General features: G+C 40.9%; 1 protein-coding gene across 2 annotated transcripts; it reads left to right on the plus strand.

Annotated features, from left to right (window-relative positions):
• The first annotated feature begins 3,055 nt into the window (after positions 1-3,055).
• On the plus strand, positions 3,056-18,147 carry LOC137286347 (uncharacterized). Of its 2 annotated transcripts, XR_010956991.1 has the most exons (9): positions 3,067-3,244; positions 9,356-9,471; positions 9,832-9,904; positions 10,409-10,522; positions 12,902-13,001; positions 13,975-14,063; positions 14,666-14,776; positions 15,352-16,051; positions 16,540-17,641. XR_010956991.1 is itself a non-coding variant. In XM_067818154.1 (8 exons), the coding sequence occupies exons 1-8, from the start codon at positions 3,077-3,079 to the stop codon at positions 15,535-15,537; spliced, it is 957 nt and encodes a 318-aa protein (XP_067674255.1). In that variant the 5' UTR covers positions 3,056-3,076; the 3' UTR covers positions 15,538-18,147. The 2 variants fall into 2 exon arrangements, 1 of the variants encoding a protein (XP_067674255.1); XM_067818154.1 differs by having other exon boundaries at positions 3,056-3,244; positions 15,352-18,147.
• The last annotated feature ends 7,035 nt before the right edge of the window (positions 18,148-25,182 follow it).

The following is a 25,182-nucleotide window of genomic DNA, read 5'->3' on the forward strand; positions in this document are numbered from 1 at the left end:
GTACATGAAAGTAATATCATGTATGAAGATATAGCTACCTACGTACATGAAAGTAATATCATGTATGAAGATATAGTTACCTACGTACATGAAAGTAATGTCATGTATGAGGATATAGTTACCTACGTACATGAAAGTAATATCATGTATGAAGATATAGCTACCTACGTAGATGAAAGTAATGTCATGTATGGGATAGTTATCTACGTACATGAAAGTAATATCATGTATGAAGATATAGCTACCTACGTACATGAAAGTAATGTCATGTATGAAGATATAGCTACCTACGTACATGAAAGTAATGTCATGTATGGGATAGTTATCTACGTACATGAAAGTAATATCATGTATGAAGATATAGTTACCTACGTACATGAAAGTAATATCATGTATGAAGATATAGTTACCTACGTACATGAAAGTAATGTCATGTATGAAGATATAGTTACCTACGTACATGAAAGTAATATCATGTATGAAGATATAGCTACCTACGTACATGAAAGTAATATCATGTATGAAGATATAGTTACCTACGTACATGAAAGTAATGTCATGTATGAAGATGTAGTTACCTACGTACATGAAAGTAATATCATGTATGAAGATATAGCTACCTACGTACATGAAAGTAATGTCATGTATGGGATAGTTATCTACGTACATGAAAGTAATATCATGTATGAAGATATAGCTACCTACGTACATGAAAGTAATATCATGTATGGGATAGTTATCTACGTACATGAAAGTAATATCATGTATGAAGATATAGTTACCTACGTACATGAAAGTAATGTCATGTATGAAGATATAGTTACCTACGTACATGAAAGTAATATCATGTATGAAGATATAGCTACCTACGTACATGAAAGTAATGTCATGTATGGGATAGTTATCTACGTACATGAAAGTAATATCATGTATGAAGATATAGCTACCTACGTACATGAAAGTAATATCATGTATGGGATAGTTATCTACGTACATGAAAGTAATGTCATGTATGAAGATATAGCTACCTACGTACATGAAAGTAATGTCATGTATGGGATAGTTATCTACGTACATGAAAGTAATATCATGTATGAAGATATAGCTACCTACGTACATGAAAGTAATGTCATGTATGGGATAGTTATCTACGTACATGAAAGTAATGTCATGTATGAAGATATAGCTACCTACGTACATGAAAGTAATATCATGTATGAAGATATAGCTACCTACGTAGATGAAAGTAATATCATGTATGGGATAGTTATCTACGTACATGAAAGTAATATCATGTATGAAGATATAGCTACCTACGTAGATGAAAGTAATATCATGTATGGGGTAGTTATCTACGTACATGAAAGTAATATCATGTATGAAGATATAGCTACCTACGTAGATGAAAGTAATATCATGTATGGGATAGTTATCTACGTACATGAAAGTAATATCATGTATGAAGATATAGCTACCTACGTAGATGAAAGTAATGTCATGTATGGGATAGTTATCTACGTACATGAAAGTAATATCATGTATGAAGATATAGCTACCTACGTACATGAAAGTAATGTCATGTATGAAGATATAGCTACCTACGTACATGAAAGTAATGTCATGTATGAAGATATAGCTACCTACGTACATGAAAGTAATATCATGTATGAAGATATAGCTACCTACGTAGATGAAAGTAATATCATGTATGGGATAGTTATCTACGCAGATGAAAGTAGTGTCATGTATGGGATAGTTATCTACGCAGATGAAAGTAGTGTCATGTATGGGATAGTTATCTACGTAGATGAAAGTAATGTCATGTATGGGATAGTTATCTACGTACATGAAAGTACTATCATGTATGAAGATATAGCTACCTACGTAGATGAAAGTAATATCATGTATGGGATAGTTATCTACGCAGATGAAAGTAGTGTCATGTATGGAGATAGTTACCTACGTAATGTCACATATGGACATTTTGAAAATGTGACAATTGTGAACACGCTTGTAATGGGAGAGAGTAAGCATAATATTACATACAAACCCTACGCAAATTAATTCTGTTGACATTTCAGCTGGTAACGGTTAGACGCGTAACGATCCCAACTCGTGGGCAGTTTAGTTAAAGCTCATGCAGGCTTATAATAACGGTTCGGCCAAATCTATACTCCCTCATACTGACTCAACAGGATTTGATGCTTACGCTCGCTGACCAGGTTCACACATGCCACTGTATTCCTGGTGCGTAGAAAGATGCTCATGGGGTCAATCAATAGATTGTCTTGTCCAAACCCGATTATATACAGACAATCGTCACACACCTGAACATTTCCTGAATGCGTGGGATAAACAGCCAACCGACTGACCGATTTATGTCCTTCCCATACAGTGGCCCCTGAATTTCCTCGCCTTGTTTCCCGCCCTTCAAAGATGAAATCTCAGACCAATCAACTTAAGCACCAGCAGTATTGGATAAATACAGAGGTGTGATGCTTTACAAGACCTCTGTGTACCATGTTGAAAAACAAACACAACCAACCAGAGTGTTTTACCATACATTAATGCATTTGCTTCATCGTGTTATATCCGAAACCCTCCATTAAAATATCAAGCCCATTTTGTCTACTAGGAACTATCTCTCCCTTTAAAATCATGGCTGATTCAACCAGCCCAGAAGTCTGCATATAGGAAATATACAAAAATGGACATCAACGCTGAACTTACCCAGACTGGCCCGTACGTTCATACCTTATTAACGACTTGTCCCGGAGTGAACCCTGAATTTGGTTATTAAGTAATTGAACCGGGTAGGGGGTGGGAATGGGCACACCCGTTTTAACATACCTACAGAGTAGAAGGTTTTAACTTACTCTAAATTCCACACACAAAAAAAATTATATTTCCCCAGATACCATGAAAACATTCTGGATATTCCAGTTTAACATGAGGGCGAATACATTTCACGTTGATTGCCCCAAATCCTCGACGTGACTGAACATGTGGCCCGTCCCATTACTCGTGCCTATATATAGACGTAAACAATAGAGTTACCTCCCTTCATTCCGACGCGATGGCTGAGGAAGTGCCGGTCATAGATTTTGCTGCTTACCGATTGCAGATTACTGACCCTGAGTCTGTTACAGATTCAGATTTGAAGACAGTTGCTGACAGCTTTTATGAAGCGTTGAGTACAGTTGGATTTTGCTACATAAAGAATCACGGATTATCCCAAGACAAGGTAGGTGCACTTCCACGACAGAATATCTCGCACATGTCGGATCGTCTGCAGCCCCACGCTATGTTACAGTATGTACTGTACTGTACAGCAAGCCCGTGTCCCTGCAGCCTTCGAGATACGTAACGCTGGCTGGCACGGGCTGCTGTTGATGACAACCAGCCTTGTTATCAGTTAAAATGTCTTAGTAAGTGATCAAATATTTACTGAATTGTCAGTATCGTGTCATCCAGGTTTGCTTCGGCATTCTCCATTAAGCACTCAAGCCGGAAAAGAATTAGCAAGCGGAACTTACTGGCTTTCTGAATGCTCCCATTAGTGACCAAGTGACTGTGCCTTGTTTACCTGAACAGCGTTCCATGGCCATGGGGAGTTGATTAAGCGTTATCGAACAGTTTATAAATACCCATGCATTAGCTGTGGATTTGGTAGGCGAGCAGTGGACACTTTGTGATGGCGTAGCAGTCGTTTATTCAGTATATATTTGTCGCTATAACTCTTTTAGTGTATGTAAAATGTATTTGCTCATTATACACGAACCACTGATAAAATATCATACTGTAGGTACAGTATTTCGATTTAGTAAAGCGAACTTCAAAGTCTTCTTAGAAAGCGCCGTAATATCTTGCCTTGGTTTATATCAAAGGGAATTAATTACTTATGACTACTGCAATAAGTATATTTGTCAGTGTCCGTCTTTGTAAAAGAATAGACAGCCCCCCACAGCTCTCTACACATGAAGCTGAAGGCGCCCCAGAGGGCTGTACCAGTTGAATAAATGTATGTGAATGTGTATGTAATGTTTTCACGGCGTGAAACAATCTTCACTCAAACTTATCTGCCATTGCCTTTCCTTTTCACAGTAATAATATTTCTTCTAACCAGCACGTCATACCAGTAGCTATGGGGAGCGTCGTGCTAGCCTCATGTGAACTGAAGGAACAGAATTATATTAGTATTCGTGCTACCAGCTGATGTCGTTCCGTTAGTGAACCATATGTAACTGTTTGCTTCAAAGCTGATTGGTCTTTCCGTTCCATTGTGAAGAGATCTGTTCAGTATTACGTCATAATATACCTTCGTCCCTACTAATAAAGATGACGTCTTCTAATTGTTATTGGGCGTAGCAGATTGAACTCGCCACTCGGAATAGACTTATGTCCGAGTTTTGACTCAGTGAGTGAGTGTTATACAACACTCAGCAGTTTTCCTGCTATATCATTGTAACTCTAAGTCTTGATGTCCATTGAGTTACCTTGAGTTACCGACATCCTCGCGCGTTTTCAAAAACGCTTACCCTTCAACACATGGACATTAATAAGCGCATTCAATGTATTTTTGCGCCATCAAGGTTTATCAGTGTACTAAATAATTCTGGAAGACTGTTAATTCGAGGGAAATAACGGCAAAACGATCTCCCTGCTGCCATGTTTCTCACGATTGCAGCACCACCTTAGATACAGAGTATATGGTGCCAGTCCACTGATCTACATCATGACCATGGATCTACGTATCTGGTGTACGATGACATGATTGTGATTGATTGTGTTAACCAAGTCAGTGAGCCTGACCACCCGATCCCGCTTGTCGCATCTTACGACAAGCATGGGTTGCTGAAGATCAGTATTTGCCCGGATCTTCGGGTAGATCTAGTTTAAATTGCTTTTAGACTGAAGATGGCTTTTGAAAATCGTTGTGTATGATTATGCCTATGCCTGATCCTCGGACAATATCTTGTGTGAAAAGTTTTCCACGGGCGGCTTCACTCTTCGGCGAAATGATGACTCAGCATTACACCATCTATATGATTAATCGAATCTGCATATCACTCCACCAAACTGTTTTCTTCCATGTAAACAAACGCTCCCCTTTACAAATGAAAACCTAATGGCGTCCATACGAGATGTCGCTTGAAAGATGGAGCGTACCATGTGGGCTCTATCAGCACGCTAATATTTCGTTAGCATTGGTTACTATACCTTCAAGCCACAGGTAAGACTTAGAGGCAGTACTAATCTGTCGGACAACTTTAGGCTTTTTATCTACTAACTGAAAAGGGATAGAGGAAGCGATTGTGGATGATAGATAGTTTCAACCTTGTTGTTTTGATGTCGTCAAACATGAACAAACCTCACTACAAGTTTCAAGATTGCATTGATTTGTGTTGATACAATGTATGTTACATATCAAAAGACGTGCAGGTTCCTCTCTATTTACCAAGAATTAAACTTACACTTTGCCACACATCGAGTCGTTTCTAAACAGATCATTTAGGCCGATATTCGCTTGATTCGACACAGTCTTTCACACCCAAGCACTGAAAGTATCTCCTGAAAAGTGTGGTGTTATGACCATCGGACACACAACCGTGGGTGGACATTGATGCGTCTACGTGCTTGTGCCTCTGCGTGCACTTGCTATGTACATGTTCTCAGTTGTCATGTCATGTTGATAAACTGAACTCAGGCTTCATCACTCAAACACAAATATCTGTGTTATTTCTACATGGTGCACGAATCTTGTGTGGCAATTAATAATCAACATAATTTACATTTCTCCATTACCTGCTCTTCCGCTGATACACCAGGTGGCAGGGAGAATAATTACACATTGGATGTTAATATCGATTGTTGTCGGTTCGTTATTAAAGCCGGAGGAACATTCAACCTTGGCCTTGTGGCTGTACAACCGGTGCCATTTGGGAGCGCGAGGTCACGTGGGTACATAATGGCCGTCTATGAGGGGTCATTATTATTGGGCGCCGTGAGGAGTTTCGGTCATTTATTGATGGCTTGCCTTATTTGATCATTATATGTTACGTGTTATTTGTTATACAACAACTCAACAATATCTTCGATGTTGCTATGGTAGCCTGCAACTAGTTGTTATACAACAACTTAACAATATCTTCGAGGTTGCTATGGTAGCCTGCAACTAGTTGTGTCTGGACCAGCCAAACAATAGACTGATATGATCAAGTCAAAACATAGATTACAGAACAGTTCGTTTCCTGTATTGTTCCTGTGTTCCGTCCTATTGCGCAACTGAGTGCGATACCCAGTGCCAAACAACAGATTGATATTATCAAGTCAAAACATTGATTACAGATCAGTTCGTTTCCTGTTACCGAGTTCCGTCCAATTGTGCAACACCCAGTCCAGAATTTTAGACTACTTCCTTTAACTGTATGAATAAATATTCATCAGTATGATTCGTCTGCCCATTTGTATACTGACTGCAACACTACGCTCTTTCTAATTTTTGCAAACACGTCGTACAGCGTGCTTTGACGCAGAGCGAACTCTGACAAACAGAAACCTTGAAGTCATGGAGTGAGTGAGTAAGTGAGTGAGTGAGTGAGTTTGGTTTTACGCCGCTTTTAGCAATATTCCAGCGATATCACGGCGGGGGACACCAGAAAATCGGAAATCTCATTAGGAGGTTCTACCGGTGGAAAACATTGAGGGTCTGATATGCAACTGATATTATATCAATTACATTGTGCGTTACAGGACAACACAGAATAAGTTTAAATCGCATAACTGGTGTAACCAGTGAGCCAGATACATTGTGAATTATTTTACGACCTCATCAAACAGTGGCAGTCTGTGATTTCTTAGTTAGGTATGCTGCCTTGGCCTGGACATAAAATATATCACTTCCTCTATCCCTTTTACGGGGTTATTAAAGTTCAAAAATAAATTCCGTTCATAAATACCATTTCCTTATGAAACAAGGATTTGGAATTCAGTGTAGCCAGAGTTGTTTGTGGTATTTTCACCTTTACACAAAATTTGGATCGGCTGAAAAGTAGGTCATTGTCATAACAAACCCTACGGGGAATGAAACAATAAACTCATTTATCGAGCCTGATCACACTTGTAACGTCAAATCAAGACCCGGATCCTCATATACTGCTAATCTGAAACTCTTGAAGTCAAGTCCAATCAGGGATAATCTACAATTCCTGGTCCAATGCAGTTTTATTAGACGAATGAACGCCTGTTGATCTCTGCTCTCGGGTAGGAATTCGAAGGTACACGTGGTTGATTTCGAGCCAGGCTTGTATGTATACTCAGCCAAATCAAAAACTTGATATTTAGTCTGGGAATGGTGCTATGCACATGACAAAACGAACGACAAAGCGTGACGAGGCATAATTTTATCCAGGAAATATTGCATGGCGATATATGGCCTCCCTTACGAACCCGAACTTCTGACTAATGCAGCTGTTATAACAGAGGAAGCCAATAACGAGCGTGACACCCTAGTGCACCTGTGCACAGCGGGCAGTGGCTCCTCAGGGACTCAGGACACACATAAGACGTAGCACCAACTCATAAGTGATACCAAGTTAAGCAGGTAGGTTTGGGTTCCTGGCTTCAGATGTTTCGGTTGTACTAGGGTTACCGAGGGTTTCTTCAGCTGCCTACTAGGGCGCTAGTACTGCTACCGAGTTTCAGGAGAAACTGTGATCCAATCTGCTGACACCACTGTTTGTGTGCACGTTTAGTTGACAAGCAGCAGTAAAGTAAAGACTCGATACCAAATCGTAGCTCGCATAATGTCAACAACCGCCTGCCTACTCGGATATTTATACATCGGAATGTATATATACATTATCTTAACACGGCTGTACAAGAGGCGATAAGACAATGAAAACAGAACGCACACGCGCCAAAAGTACGCGCGAACCTACTAGAATAACTTGCTTAACTGTCAGCATGACATCAGCAGGTTTTCTTATTGACGCCGAGCAACTGTGTACAAAGAATGTCGCTATCTAGAAGCATGACGTTGATGTTTCTATGTGTAAGTTTGTCATCATGACATGTGCAATTCATGCGCTTCTATGGCAAGTCGTTTTCAAATATAACCCAAAATTACTGGGATCTGTTTTAAAGATGTCTTGAATCATATCAGAGATATCTTGAAATGATTTGAAAATGTCTCGATATTAAACAGTAGTCAATAACCGTAGTCATTTGCTACATAATCCATGATATCCCTAAATGAATGAAGGCTATGATGAAGCATATTATCTAATATCTTAAGTTGGATTATTGAGATAGTATTATATAGGCGTTAGGGTTATAAACAATTCATATAAGTGGCAATGGGAAGAATGAGCTTTAAATGAACAAAGACGGGACGAAACGGGGGACCATGAGTACGTTAACGTGATTGGTTAACGTGTGTTAGGTAACGTTACGGATAATAGGTATCTGCAGCTCATATCGTTAGAACCTTGTTGTCATGCTGCAATGGTGTGTTCACTAAAGTCTATAATATTTTGGTATCTTTGAAATTAAGCGTTATCGTGTGCTCTATTTAGATTTTATGTCGTGTGTTGTAGGTATGTATTTTTAGATGATAAGATAAACGTATTTCTAGAACTATGAGTAAGTAGTATGAGTAACTTTTGCCTGATAAAGGAGATAGTATTACCTTTTAAGGTATGCATAGATGGATTATACAATTTGGAATAGCCATGACACAGTGTACGTTATCCACTTCTCAAACACTAATTCATGGAATTCATTTAGATTACACATGTGTTTTATAGGCACTCTAAAGGTGTACATCACAAATTTTGACTTTGTATTTTATTTTGTTTTTCAGTTTTAATGCCGTTTGAAAATTTTGTTGAGTTTGTCTCTTGATATAGTGTAGGATGAAATGGATGAAGGCTCCACAAAAGCTGCTCAACAGAATTGATTGAGCTCCTACGTGTGCAACAGAATCGATTGAGCTTCTATGTGTACAACAGAATTGTCCCTGGGCACAATTTTGTCTTATTTTCGTAGTGAAGACTGTGTATCATTGACATGAGTTAATGAGTTTATTGTGACGAGCTTTTAGCAATATTCCAACAATATTATGGCGGCGGCACAAGAAATGGGCATCACACATTGTACCCAGGTGGGTAATAGAACCCGGGTCGTCAGCATGAGGAGCGAACGCTTTAACCACTAGGCTACTGAACCGTCCCAAAATAGGTATCATGCTAACTAGTTTTGTTCAGTACAAAAGACGCTACGTGGAAAAGACAGTAAATATAATGTGACTGTTTGGTATTTTTGGAAAAAAGGTATGCCATCTTTTATGTTGCAGATCGATGACTTTTTTAGGGTTTCGAAAACATTCTTCAGTCAGCCAAGGGACGTGAAGGACGCGTGTGAGTCTCCGACTGGTAGATTCAATGGCTACCAAGCACTCGAAAAAGAACGGCAAGTATCGAACTACGTAGAGTGAGTGAGTGAGTTTAGGTCTTTTCCGCACTCGACAATAATCCAGCGAAATGGCTGCAGTCGAGCTGCGTATAAAACAGTACGATGGCTCTTCGAAACGAAAAACACATCCATTTTTTGTATAAATCTCACGTTTCGCATAAAAGTGTGCCAGTTGTTAAATGCGCCATTTAGTACATAATCATTCTCTCTTACTGAGAATCTTCACTGCGTGCACGGTCCGTTAAAACAAAGTTTCCGACCACGAATAGTTCGTTACCCATAATTCTGAATGCTTGCAGTCTGGGCAGTGTTTGTAGTATTCTACTCGTCACGTTCGTTGGGATTCGTTTGTTTCAGACTGACCCCCACGAGACCGGGAGATCTGAAGGAGACCTTTAATTATGCAGCATGTGAAGATCACCTCAATATTGTAAGTACGAACAAAACATTCATTCTACCATTGTACACATTAATGTTGAGGGACAGTAGTGCTTTACCGCCATGACCACAGGACCACGTGGTGACTCGCCCGCTCAGAATATGAAAGTCTTCAAATGTCCACATATATTAGAGTATTTGGTTTAGTTTTCAATCCTCTGATAATTGTATGGGGAAAATACTTAGATCAGCGCGTGATGATTTGGTTAATGACATGCATCATGAACAGAGGTGCATTATAACATGAAGAATGATTTGTTCATAAAATATCACTCTCTGGTCTGTCTTATTCAGATTCGACTGTATAAAGGCCTGAGTCCCGATTAAGAAACATATGTAGCGTTACGTACATTCGTAAGCCTGTGACAAACTATAGAGTTACGACATGTCGTAACGTCGTAACGTTGTGACCACTTTGTGGATCGGGACTTAGGATCACGAATCGTTTCCAAGCTGATCTCCACGTTTCATCTACAGGTAAACCCAATTGTTTCAGAAATATCCCGACAGTGTTCCGGGTATGGAGGCTGCGTTTTCAACCTTCTTCACCCATGTCACGCATCTAGCCCATCGCGTCCTGGATGTCATGTCTCTCTCCCTGGGCTTGCAGGTGGGTAAACCCAGACACCCTTCTAGATGGCATGTATGTCTGGGCGTCCACACAGTCCTGCTTGTCCGTGGTTCTGGTTAACAGTTAGTATTGATCATGACCAGTCAGTGTCCTGTTATCACTGGATTTGGGGGTCTAGGGCTCACTGTGAACCTTTAGGGTTTAGGCTCCTCAAACCGTCAGGGGTTTGCATACACAACGTAAGTGTAGAGGAGACATACAACAGCTCTGAGGTTCTGTTTTCATCCAACGGATCAAGTGAGTGAGTATGGTTTTATTCCGCTTTGAGCAATATTCCAGCAGTATCAGGGGGGACACCAGAAATGTCAACAAATCAAAGAGACGATCGTAGTTCGTTTCCTCCAAATTGCAACATCATACTAGAGGGCCAAAGGCCAACAACATCTTGGGAGATACCACTTTGTGGACACAGGCCCTCGTGTCATTGTCAGGATTAAAGATATTTTCAAAAAATATAAAACAATAAGTTTGAGATGAAACGCGACTTGAAACGCTTCACAGGTAAAGCAAGCGGGTGGGGTACACCCAAGTGACCGGAGCAGTAGAAGTAATAAGGGACGAGCTACTTCTACTATTGTCCGGCTATGTCTAGATATATTGTATTGCGAAGCGTTTCAAGTCGGGGGTCATCTCGAAATTTTTTATATCTCTTAAAAAAATCTTTCGTCCTCGCAATGACACGAGGGCCTGTGTTTCTGGAGGCCCAAACAAAGTATGGTTTGGTTTACAACGTCGGTTTGGAGATGGTGGCACGACGAGCCTATAATTAAAATCAGCTTTGTTCCGACTACAGGGAAGCCTTGAGACACAGCGTCCAAAACACATCAATAGTATGTCGTGCGCAACCAGCAAGCCCATTTTATGGTGTAAGCTTTATATTTAGACAGTATTGAGGGTTTGCCCCATTCTGGCAACAATCGTGTCAGCCCGGGTATTTTAAATAATGGTAGTTACGCCCCCAGTAACATGTGCTATAGCACTTTATCAGCAGCAGCAAACATTGCGTCAGGCAAGGGTAAGATTCTAACACACTACCTACACAGAGTCGACATCCATGGCTTAGTCACGGCCACGGTCATGACCTCACTCTGGATAGAAACCCGTAACTGCGAAACTGCATTGCTTGTGATGGATGTGGCTTACAAGTGTAGTGAATGCCGATATTGATGGTTTACAGGCATTTTGTCACCAAAACGCATTGTTGTCGGAATCAAACTCAGTATACATTTTAGAAACATTCTTAAATTCTGAAACGGACATGAAAAGGTTTAATTTGCGTGCAACATTGAGGAGCTGCTACATTGGCTTACTTCGGCCATTAATCTTCGAAAGAAATAAAACTAAGACATTTCTCAGTTTAGAATAAATGGGTCGGCGAATCCCTAAGCAAAATGGTTAACACTTTATTGTCATGTTAAATACGAGGCATGTCGGGTGTTAGGTAAATGAAACAATTATAGGGTATTGGCAGTGCAACCTCTTTTCTCCGCTTATCAGTTATCCGTACCAGTCATTTTCAGAGGTCTCCGTGAGAGCAAGAGATGTGGCAGAACGAAATGAAGCGCACATAAAAATACGTTTAAAAAAGTGCTCATGTTGTACATAAATACACGACACGTTTTTATAGATAACAATATTTTTTAAATTCTTAATACGACGTTTCTGGGCTACTTCATGCTCCCTCATCAGACAAATTAGCTCTAAAACGTCGTTTGGAGCATAAACAGGAGCCATTATCCATAAAAAGTGTAATGTTTTCATCTCCGTCCAACTTCTGAATGCCTTTCAAGAAATTTATGTCGTATATGTTCAAACAGTTATCTGTTTTCACCCAAATATCATTTAGAACTCCAAATTCCAAATACTAGTAATCAAGAAGTAGCCTGTGAACCAGAATAAAGACAAATATCACCATCAACTAACCAGATTCGACCAACTATGTTAGAATGAATCTTCAGTAACCCTTGCTTGTCGTTAGACGCTACTGACCTAATCAGATGGTCATATCTGTTGAACTGGTTGGCACATGTCATCGTTCCCGTTTGGGTAGATCGATAGTCATGGTGTTGTCTACTGTTGATAACTGGATTGTCTGACCCAGACACGATTATTTACAGACCGCCGCCATATTGCTGGAATATTGGTGAATGCGGTACAAAGCTATCCTCATTCACTGACTCACGCTAACGTCTTGACTCACCTTTCGTCACAAGCAAAGACGTTTCGTGATGTCACTTGAAAACAAAGTATCGCCACATTGAAGCTTGCTGTGCAGAGTTGTGTCCCTTACATATTGGTTGAGCGGTTACGGACTCGCTCATCACATTTTTGATTGGGGTTTACGTCACCTGTTTGCAGGATAGGTATTATCTCAGAAACCGGCACCGAAGTCTCGGAGGCAAAAAAAGTCCGGCAACACTGCGGAGCATATACTATCCCCCTCTACCGGATGATGGTTGTAAGTACTAATATAGCACTGTAGCTGTCTGCAGTGAAATACTGAGACGATGACCAGTCGTTAGTGGCGCTACCAGTCTCATTGATATCACAAGGATGTCGTATTAAGCCATACGGGCGTTACTGTGATCTCTAGGCCCATTCACACAGACTAACGACTTTCGTAGCTCATAGGTGCCTGAGTACAACAGCACACAGATAGGTCTACCTGGGCTCAAATCAGATTACTCCATGGATGGTGGCCTCTCATGTTCCATGGGCGAACGCAAAACCAGGTGAAGGAAGCATGGTTTCCTGGCTGTTCGGATGATCTGATTCGACATAATGAATAAATCATTTAACTTTCGGAACAAGCCTCAGAACTTCGTTTTCCAAGAAAGTGAAATCATGTATGTAGGTCTGAATTATTTGGTCACCTGTGTAAAAGCCAGTGTGCTGATTAAGTAAATTATGATAGCCGTTTTGGGATGCTATGACTGGCATTTTGTACGCTCGGCGACAGTTCTCGGGCGCTCTTGTAGCTGATACTTGAGTTTTGTTACCATTTCAAACGGTTAGTTTTCCATTACAGAGCGTTGGTTTCGGTTTTAGAGAATATTGTTATAATTTGTTTTCCTATTTGAGTGTTTTTATCAGTTTTGGTGTATATGAGTTCAGTTTTGATGATTTGTTCACCGTTTGTATGGTAGTCCTGTATCAGGCGAGCGCAAGTAACACGCTTTACGGAAGTATTATCGCCCCATCCCCATCCCTTCACCACGTGGGTCTTACATACTGATCAGTGTCGGAAACATTTACCCCACGGGGAACCTCAGTACCCATGCTAGCTGAAATAACGAGGTGACAATGTGCTACTTAGTTGACAGAGACAGAGAGAGTGGACGTGCTCTAAGGGTGCTCTAAGGGTGAACTGTCCCCCACCCCAACTTCCATACATACATGCATCCTCACCCTCTCTCTTCTTCTCTATCCAGCCATCAAACATGGACAGCTGCGATGTGGCGAGCATACAGACTATGGCACCCTGGCACTGTTGTTCCAAGACAAGATTGGGGGTCTACAGGTAGGTCTGTTCTGTACTAGAACTGAAGGATGTCGCCCTGTGCACTGACGTTCACATACACATGCTCAGTATGTCAGTAATTCATTTACCTTCGAGAACTGCTTACAATTAGTTTTTCCAAGGCATTTACGATTTTACAGTACTGTACGTTATGATCATTATCCACCTGAAGAATAGGTGAGAAATAGCCCAGAATAATTGTGAAAAAAAGAAGAAAAATAAGTCAAGCAGTTGTTGTCCTTAACATTTGTCCTGTATTTCAATTGTAGAGTCACACTTTTAGCGTTATGTTAGCACCACAACATGAGACCAGTAGCTTGGTCAGTCTCCAACATTCAGTTGTTTGGAGTAGAACGGGAAATAAGCGGTTCAGTCACAATTCCACTATATGATTTAATTATCTATTATTAATTATAGGAGATGCATAAGTATACAACAAGACAATAGGCTGCTAACAGTATGGTATAACTGCTATTGATTTATCTCCCCAGGGACATATTGTTGTCGTTAATGAATAACAATTGAAGAAAGATTGTTATGACTTTGTGATTTGTTTTACAACCCTGTAATACGCTACAATGTCACTGCATCTTTCTCAACAGATACAGTCAATGGATGGAACCTTCATCTCGGTACCTCCGATAGAGGGGACAGTCGTGGTCAACATTGGTGACCTCATGCAGAGATGGACGGCCGACAAACTCAAGGCCACGGTACGTCTGGATCATTCTTCCAGCAATATTATTGTGATCACCTTAAGTGAGCAACGCACGTCTGGATCATTCTTCCAGCAATATTATTGTGATCACCCTAAGTGAGCAACGCATGTCTGGCAAGCAGGTTGCTATATGTCCTTACTGATGCGTGATATGCTTGTTCATGAGTGAGTGAGTTTGATCTTACACTGCTTTTAGCAATATTCCAGCAATGTCACGGCAAGGGACATCAGAAATGGGCTTCACACATTGCATCCACGAGGGGAACTTGTTCATGAGAAACAGTGGTGCTCTATAGGTACTCTCCCAAAACGTTAAGTGTTTTATGTAATGCCTGAGGATAAAATATTTATTTCAGTATTTGGAAAGCAGAGTTTATCTCGTTTATAACATCCCTTAAATTGGAAACCTGGCATGCATAAGACTGGTGCACGACTGTGACCACTCGGTCCCGTGAGTTGCCTCTGGACCAGCTCTAGTCCGGATGTTCACAGGTTCCGAATCCAAGAACATGTAAATACACAGGGGCGATGTTTAGATGAACGGTCTTCAAACGGAAATCTCTTTTTCAGGTCCACCGAGTTATCATCCCAGAATCGGAGACAATCAAGAAACAATGTCGGCAGTCGGCGGTTCTTTTTGTGGATCCAGATGATGACGTCATCATCGATTGTTTAGATGGATCTGGGCGATACAGCCCTATTAATTCTCATGACTTTGTAATCGGCAGGATAAGGGCCACTTATAAAGAAGCCTGATTTCACGGTATACATACAAACACAATTTGTTTTTACTGTTGATTTTGTTAATTTTTTTTATCATCAAATGAATGACTCTGCTAATGCATATCCTTGATTGCTAGTAGTTGCAGTTTTGCTGTATATGAGCATCATAGAGGAAGAAGGTGTCTTAAGTAGATGGATACGCAGCAGTGTCAGTCATACATTATAAATGAAAATGAGGACTGATGATTTAAAAAAAATCACTTGTAAACTGATATTGAAGTTTCAAGTTATTACAGTTGTGTTGGAAGCGAAATTTGTGAATGCGTCTGTTAAATGTTTTGATTTATCTTTCTTAAGACATAAAAAAATATTTATTACGTTTTCAGTATTTTTGTGAAACCGTGCAATGTTGTTATTTTTGTTTGCAAGCTATATGAAATGACTATATCTAAAGTGGGTCTCTCATCGGTCATACCGGTCTAAGTAAACTTAGTCTTAGTACTTTTCGTTACACTCCACCACTGAGTCTAATAAAACCTTATGGGAGGTCGCGTCAGGTAACCTTTGAGATTAACCAATCAGAACACAGCTTACCAAATCGCGAAAGTGCACATTCGCACATACCTTTGCAACTTTTTATCTCGAAAAGGTTCATACTCGAACGATTCCGAATGCTATTTAGCTTATGCTCGCTTCCAGGTGATGCACACGGCTTACGTACAACCATGACAACGGTGAGTAAACACTGAAAATGGTGTTTGGGGCAACATTCAAGGATGTCATCTTGCGGAAATATTAGCTAATGGTAACCATGTTAACAGAAACCCCAAATCGTATATACTGCAAGTCAAATTAACTGTGTTATATGCGGATTTGTTTGTGGAGAGATCTGTGTCAGTGACCTGAATATTTTGAAAGTCCCTCCAATCTCTAAATAGTAGCCGTTGTCCGATTGCTTAAATCTTTTTAACCGTCTCGCATTTGATTGGATGGTCATTGGTCGCTGAAAGGTTACTTGACGCGACCTTCTGCTAGGTTTTGTTAGACTCGGTGGTGAAGTGTAACGAAATACACTGAGACTAAGTTTACTCAGACTGCGGTCACACATGAGTCTGAGTGAAATTATCCAAAACTGACTGTTTAGTTTATGTTTTGTAGGAAATGTTTGTTGGCTTATACTTCAGGTATAAATTGATGCATCACATTTCAGTGACACATAAGCCAATCATCTTCACGATACTCTGTCACTTTAGACACTTCATTTTGCCCCTTTTCTAACTCCATAGCAATTTTAGCAGATGTTTCATTTTGGTTGTTGATAAATTCTGGGGGTGTATTGGACGTGTGGATACTATTGCTAGTGTGTATATATAATACATTATCTGTTCAACTGATGTTTTTGAAGTCGTGAACAGTTGTTAGTTGTCTTTGTCATTTCCTTGAGTTACTGATGCAAAGGTGCTTGAAATACTTTCATACCATTCTGATTGCCAGTCGCAGCTAAACACATTACAGCTGCTGTTTGAAAGTGGATGAGTGTAGATTGGGGCGCTATGTTGAGCACCATTGGTGAGATGCTATAATATCGTTTGACGTCTCTAGGAAAGGCGATGGTACCAACTGAGTGTTATCGATGTACAGGCTGCCAGAATCAACTTGTAGAAGGTTCAGTTTATCTCTGAGTATGTTCCATGAATTTGCATTGCACATGTTCTTGTAATTTAAGATATTAATGCCTTTGAAAGGCTTCACTATAAACTTGTCCCTCTGTCCCTTATTTCAGCAAATGTGTTGCCAAACAACATTTCATTATCGTCGACGGGTTGTATGTCCAACCCGAAAAAAACTGAAAACGTTCCAGTCCGAGATACTTTCGTTTCGAGAGGAAATTTAATTATTTTGTCAAGTTTGTAATACGTTTTCATGGTTTGAAGCTACATAGCTTGTTCTTCTGGTTTGTGCGTCTGGGGTTCATCAACAGTTGTGCTATGCCTGAACCCTAACAGTGAAGAATAACTTCGGACATGTTTTTATATGATGACTAATTTTGGTGCTTTTATCATCAAATGCACAATTTGTATAGACACTTGATTTTAGCCGCTCCACTATTTGTGAATATAACAAATACCATGACAAAGATTTTATATTTGGCTTTTTGTCCTTTTGTAAGATTTGTTACACAGAGAATGGTTTTAAGGCGACGGTCAACAGCAATAACGTATGTGATGTATGTTTGGCAAATACGTTGGAGATCAGACATATTTGCGGAGATATTTTTACCAAATTTTGTGCTAACTCTCCAACAACGCAAAATGTACTTCGAAATATTTCTGCGACTTATTATGTTCAGAATACATACCAACGACACAGTGTGACAAAATTAACAGGCTATCGGTTAGTGTATCACGTATGCCGATCATTCAGCGTTGCGTTGGAAGTGAGCATTTCAGCATGTTATTGTGGTTCTTGTTTAAAGGCTGAAACTCACCACTGAAACTTCTCTGACGCAAATCATGTTCTACAAAGGACAATATAATTTGTGATGGCGGACACAAGGTGACCGGAAGACATAGCTTTTAACATTTAACATCAAATACAAACTGGCACTTTGGTGCAATTAAAAACAAAACGCTTTGAATTTCATTATTCTTTGTCTTTCAATATATTCCTTTGGTATATACAATCGTATTACTTTCACGTGTCAGGTTTTGATGTTGAACACGGAACACCGTGCTTCTTTCAGCGAAGTGTTTCAGTAAAGGACTTATGTCCTTGAGATCCAATTATAACGTATTGGTGCTGAAAACTGTAGACTCATGGTAGACAAACTGCCCGGCGTGTGAATGGCTGACGACCTGCCTGTGCTTGCTGCACCGCCTCCGTAGTTTACTGATAGAGTGTGTTTCCGAACCCACCCTCCTCATATCAGAAAACGTTAGAAGATGGTGTTCGTTTTTGCCCTGCCCGCGATTGTCATTAAACGTGATATAACAAGGACAAGTCGGCTCGAAGTCTGAATAAGTTGCTGATGTGAAACGTGGGCTAGCACATTCAGCCAATGTTTCGGCTATTACAAGCTGACGCATACGCCCACACTCGCACACACACGTGTGCATGCACCTGCTATAGTGTTGGACGCCATGTTAAACACCATTCGATCTCTCTTCGCCTTCATAAATGTACAAGTTTTGGAAGTCCAATTTTCTGGGTCACCCTGCTCCATTCTGATGCCCAAAATCCTTTCCCTCTTTAATATTCTTCCTAATCCTATACACAGTAGAAAGAGGAGTTCCTGTTCTCTCTGCCAATGTATTTACATCATCAATTCCTTGATTACACAACTCAAAAATCAACCTTCTTTTATCTTCAACAGACATTGTTGACAGTGCTGAGGAAAATGACGTCTGCTACAAATTCAGGGGAGGTAACTCTAATTGTACTCAGTAGGCCAAGATGAGTTACCTCCCTTATACCATTACTTAGTTTTAAGTATCAGTGAATCAGTTGAGGTGTTAGGATAGCTCAAAGTAAGAAGAAAAATTCTCAATAATTATGAACCAGACTATATATATAGTCTCCCTGGGGGTTTATAGAATGATCTACTGAATACAATCAAACCCTTTACACGTACATTTCGCTATTAAGACAAAATATTGCGTATTTTGCATCATCAACTGAATCACAGGCAAACTGTAACCAATTGGGGTTGCGCAGCATAAAGAAAACGACCAGTCTTCTTACATGCGAGCGAAGCGAGCAAAGGTTGGCAACGTACTATCCTCGCTTCGGTTCGAAAAATATTTTTCATGTCAAAATAAAATATCGCCGCCATCAAACGTATATACCCATTTCTTCACTGGGTTGTGCTCTCACATTTCCAACCCGATGTTGAATAATTACTCACGTGATGTATTTTTATTCAACAATTTAAGCGCATCTCGTGGTATGTCATACCGTTCTTCACCTCCATCCCCCCTTCCAGCTTCCGGAGTGAAGGAAGGGGAGGGTATCACTCCAAGTGGAATACTTACAGTTACCTCGATAGCTTCATTCGCCCAGTACCCCAGAAGTGTTTTATGTAGAATCAATGTTAGGAGACTTCTAACAATAGCGACGACAGAAATGACAAGTAAACGCCAACATGTTCATGGTAAGATTAGGCAATATGGTATTTCTTTTTAATTTATGCTTATTCTTGTTCCGTCATTCCGTTCAACCGGAAGCTGGAGGGGTAATGGAGGCGAAGAACGATCTGAATACCAAGCGTGGCGCTCAAAATGTTGACTGAAACATATTTCACGCGAGTAATTATTAAACATGGGATAGGAAATCTGAGAGTACAACCAAGTGAATAAATGGGAGTGTGTCTTTGATGGTGGCGATATTTTATTTTGACATGAAAAATATTTTTCGATCCGAAGCGATGGAAGTATATTTCCAACCATTGCTCGCTTCGCTCGCAGGTAAGAAGACTTGTCATATTCCCTAAGCTGCGCAGTCCCATTTGCGCTATAATTTGCCTGCGGATCAATAATGGGCTTATCATGACGCCCCTATTTTCATTATTTGATTGAAGGTTATCTTTTTGAAGAAGTCTGAGAAAAGTACATTTTGCAGCTCCAGGCAATGTGCAACACAGTAGAATGAACGTCTTGCCGCGTGAAAGCATTGATACCATCAGACATGCCTGTCTACCCACGCAACATGCAAAAATAGGACACACTATATATAAAATGCACCTTCGTAATCATTCCGTGTATATATTTTTGGGCGGAGGATTCGTTCTGAATAAATATGTTTGTCCATCTATCTGTCAATCTGTCAATGTTTGTTCAGCCACATGCATGCCGTTATTCCGTAACCGTCCTGTGAACTGTAGACATACTAAAACATACCAGTCACACTGGTTGTGTGTGGGATGGAACCAGCAGGTTGACGCGTATTGTTCGTGATTGCCGGGAATTCATATCTAAACAGAGTAGTCTCCCTTAGATCAATGGGTGGTTTTTGACTGACCATGATTCAGACTATTTGCAGACTATTGTCAGTGACGATTCATCGTCATCAATGTAAGAATAATATTAACTTTAAATATATGTTATTTCAACAATAGAAATATTCACAAACTCTTGTAATAGTATTTCGTACGACAACATTTATATCTGATGTAAATGAACACTTAAAATATATGTTTGATAACATAATCGTCACAATTTGTACATTTAGACGTATTGCTATTGTCTGAAGCTCTGTTTATGTTGATTCATTTCCATATATTTGAATAAAAATGTGTGAGAAATATTTCATATTAATTTTATCACCACCGATTGATAGTCTGGATGTGAACATGACTTTCACAACATGGCGCCCACCCTATGTAAGCAACTATGACAAATAAAACAGGAGGAAACGAAATCAGCTCTCAACAGACCAATGTATTCTTCGTTAAGTCCTCAGGTTCTGAAATACCAAATAGGCTCAATTGTGTCCTGTCTTGACGATCTGACGTTACCATCGGCCGCACAGAACGTTGGTGACCCTTCACATTACTGGCTTCTCTGTCTTTTCTGACCAAACTACTGACAACCGTATGGTGAATATTCATTTTCTGACCAACTGTATCAAAGGACCGATAGTAACAGCAGGCTCCGTAAGTCACCATGTAATGGTGGGCGAGTGAGGCCACGGTATGTATTACTGTTTCAGCCACTGCCCACCTGTCCCTCTATATCAAACTCGAACCCTCGTCACCATTGCAGTCAGTACATATCCCAGTCCCCTTTATTCCCTGCACACCGAGGACAAACAACGAAAGTCCTTTGACAAAATTACACATCAGTACACACGCACACACGCACACAAACACTCACACTTATATATAGAGAGAGTGAGGTCAAGGTCGCGTCACGCCCTGCAATAATTCAATCATTAAATAGTTCTGGTATATAACGTCTGTCTGTTGTTGTTCGTGTCTGGACAATCTTCTAGCTTGACCACCCCATCCTTGGAGTCGTCTGGTCGGGGCATGATGACCTTCACCCAGCTAATGACCACGTTTACCCGACCTGCTCACAGACTGGGTATCATGGCGTAGTGGTGTTGCGTTTCAATGGAATTACATATCTTCGGACTGTGTCTGGCGCAAGGAGTAATTACGAATCTTAACAACAGCTTTAAAGAAACACTTGAATGTAGTGATCTATGACATGCCATCATGTTCTCCTATATTTGCAGTGTTGTCTCTGAACGGGATGTGAAACTACTTGCTATTCATCTATAATTTGAGACAGATGTCTTTTTTGTGAAAGGTAGGGGTGGTAATTTACTGATCTGTAAACTCCAGGACATGACACACAACTTGTAACGTCATTACATTTCACTAAGGACTTCTTCAAAGTACCTCCACCGAGAACGTTTAGTTCGCAAGCACTTGTTCGTTCAGTTTGAGGAGGGGCTTGGTCATTCATCACTAGAAGCACACTGTTCCGTATCGACCCAGTCAATGTTTCAGTTAAGGTCATCAGTAGGTCGCAGTGACCTGTCCAGCTTGACCAGACAGAGATTACGATTTAAGAAATAATTGCGAAATTGGCATTGTAGTTACCTTTGCACTACAGATAGAACGGAAATTGGTGGATTTTTTCTTTTCGGCTTTCGTTAGTGTATAGTACCGATGTTGGAGAAGTGGATCAGGATTGAATGAATGTGGTTATGAATGGGTCGATCGAAGACTGGCGTGGACTGAATGTGGCAGCATGAATGGACCTTGGAATGAATGAATGAACGTAGCTTGGGGATAAATGACTGCGTGGCTGGACGACTGACTGAATGACAGGGTAAATGATGAGATAATCAGGTGATAGACTGACCCACTGGATAGACTGTATGAATACAAATAGTATTCTCGTGTATGAAATTGGTCGGAGATATTTCAAGAGTGAGCTTGTGTTTCTGAATGTATGAAAGAAGAAATACAGTTATCGAAGGAATGAACGATGGGCGGTTCAAATTATTCACCAGACAAATGAGTATGGCAAAAGGATTGGTGTCAGTTTCCACTGATATTCAGGTAAATTCTGCTCAAAGTCACGCGCAAACATAACAACTTACCTTCTTCTGAGTTTTACGTCTGTGGGAACTTTTCCCATATCCAAAAGGACGGTTTAACATAGACATGGTGAGTAGCTTGTTATGCCTTACACCTGAGTTCGACTCCCGTGATGGGTAATGTGTAAATCCCATTTCCGGTGTCTATCGTCGTGATGTACATTGGACTCTATTGAAGGGGTCTGAAACTCAACTCAGTCTCTAATCCTGGCACAATGATCTGGGTGGAACACCGTGTTTCCCTGCAAGAAACATTTTTCAATGTCCCATCATTACCCAAGAAGTGATACAACCTTTTCCTTGTTTCATGTATGTTGATCCAGTAGCACATCAAAAACCATATCCTTAAACCAGACACCCAGAGAAGGCAACATGGTCGATGACACTATAAAAATTGGGATTGCTGGCATAGGGAGTGAGTGAGTGAGTTTAGTTTTACGCCGCACTCAGCAATATTCCAGCTATATGGCGGCGGTCTGTAAATAAGCGAGTCTGGACCAGACAATCCAGTGACCAACAACATGAGCATCGATCTGCGCACTAGGGAACCGATGACATGTGTCAACCAAGTCAGCGAGGCTGACCACCCGATCCCGTTAGTCGCCTCTTACGACAAGCATAGTCACCTTTTATGGCAAGCATGTGTTGCTGAAGGCCTATTCTACCCCGGGACCTTCACGGGTCTCCTGGCATAGGTTGGTTACTATATGCTTATCGCCCTTTCCAATGGAACAGTCTGAAGACGCTCTTAATGGTGTCATATGTTTACTGGTAATGGTATTTTCTTGCATTAAGTTGAACAAATGTTACCGCATGCAGGCATATGTTTATAATGTTTTGCTATAGTGAGTGAGCATGGCTTTTGACGGTTTAAGGTATCATCGGGTAGGGAATACACGATCTCGACGCCTAGCTTTTATTCCTTTCCTTTAGCTGTGACCAGAAATTCAGTTTTCACCCAAATGCGAATCGAACCAGGCACTCGCTGTCATTTGCGAGGGCTTTAACCATTCGACTACCTCACCACCCACAATGCTTGCTGCGTGTGATCACACATACGTACGTGTGACAGTGTGATGATATTCCCAACTTGGATGGAAGATGAGTCTCCCAGAACTTGTCTCGCTGCAACTTCAGCAGCAGAAAGCTGTTACTCCATCAGAATGTACGTCATCACGGCGACCTTGTCGCGGCAGACCACTGAGTCTCAGCTGTGAGTACACGGTCTGCTCACCTACAGGAGCTGCCGTAGGCCCTCTGCTAGACCTCGGCTGGAAATAACAGTCTCCGACAACCTTTGATTGATGAGGTGTTTATTCTCGACGGTTTGCTTCAAAATCTAGATCAGCTGATTCCGGAATCTAAAGAATCTATTTCGGATAATTAAAGTAAAAAAGAGGCGGAGAGAGATTAATTATTTTGTAAATTAACAGTTTCTTAACGTACTGCAGTCACAGCTGCGGGGCACCAGCAGAGAGCTTCAGATAGTATTTTTACTGTGAAAAATATTTTTTAGGTTTGTTCTTTCATGCGGTTGAGAATGTATATCGTATCCTATGTGTTCAATCTATTGGAAAGAAATGATTGTTCCGCCATGGTCGGTTGTGAGGGAAAGTGATTGTGGGTGTGATAACGAGTAATGACAAAGTTTGATCTGATGGCGGGAATGTGTTTGATTTTGATGACGCACTTTGTAATATCTTATCTCACGTGACACTAGGCGTGCTAGGGCATTACGCTGCCGATCCCTACACAGGGAATCGTTTCTAGGAACCAGTGTTTCTTTAATTCACGGTGTTAACAACATCCTACCGTCACTGTAGACAGGGTTGGGGTGTCGGTTGTGTGTTTTGTCACTACACTCACGATGTATTGAACTTGTGAATCACATCTCCCGTCCAAGTCCTGACTCGGTGTCTGCAGCTGAACATCTCCCGTCCAAGTCCTGACTCGGTGTCTGCAGCTGAACATCTCCCGTCCAACTCCTGACTCGGTGTCTGCAGCTGAACATCTCTTCACGTGTAGTATCCACGTTAATGCACGGCACGCACACTCATATCACAAGTCGTTAAGGGAAGTACATTATATAGTTTATTATGATGGCCCTTCCTTGTGCATCATGTGTCGGTTGTCGTGGTGGCGACATGCCGATTGTCATGTGGTGAATTACATCATGGGGTGGGAACTGAGTGCCTGGCGTTGTGGCGGTGGGATAAATGGTGTCGTGTATCTGGGGTGCATGGTGTTGTGGTAGATGGGTGTCTGGCGTCGTAGTGGTGGGATATATGGTGTCGTGTATCTGGGATGCATGGTGTTGTGGTAGATGGGTGTCTGGAGGCGTAGTGGTGGGATAAATGGTGTCGTGTATCTGGGGTGCAAGGTGTTGTGGTAGATGGGTGTCTGGAGGCGTAGTGGTAGGGTGCAACATGCCGCGACATCGTGGCGGAGGGATGCAAAGTGTCGTGATGTCGCGGTAGATGGGTGTAGCAATGGCGTGGTAGTAGGGTTCAAGGCGTCGTGATGTCGAGGTAGATGGGTGTAGCAATGGCGTGGTAGTAGGGTGCAAGGTGT

The sequence above is a fragment of the Haliotis asinina genome, chromosome 6, assembly GCF_037392515.1.
Source record: "Haliotis asinina isolate JCU_RB_2024 chromosome 6, JCU_Hal_asi_v2, whole genome shotgun sequence".
NCBI classification, from domain to species: domain Eukaryota; kingdom Metazoa; phylum Mollusca; class Gastropoda; order Lepetellida; family Haliotidae; genus Haliotis; species Haliotis asinina.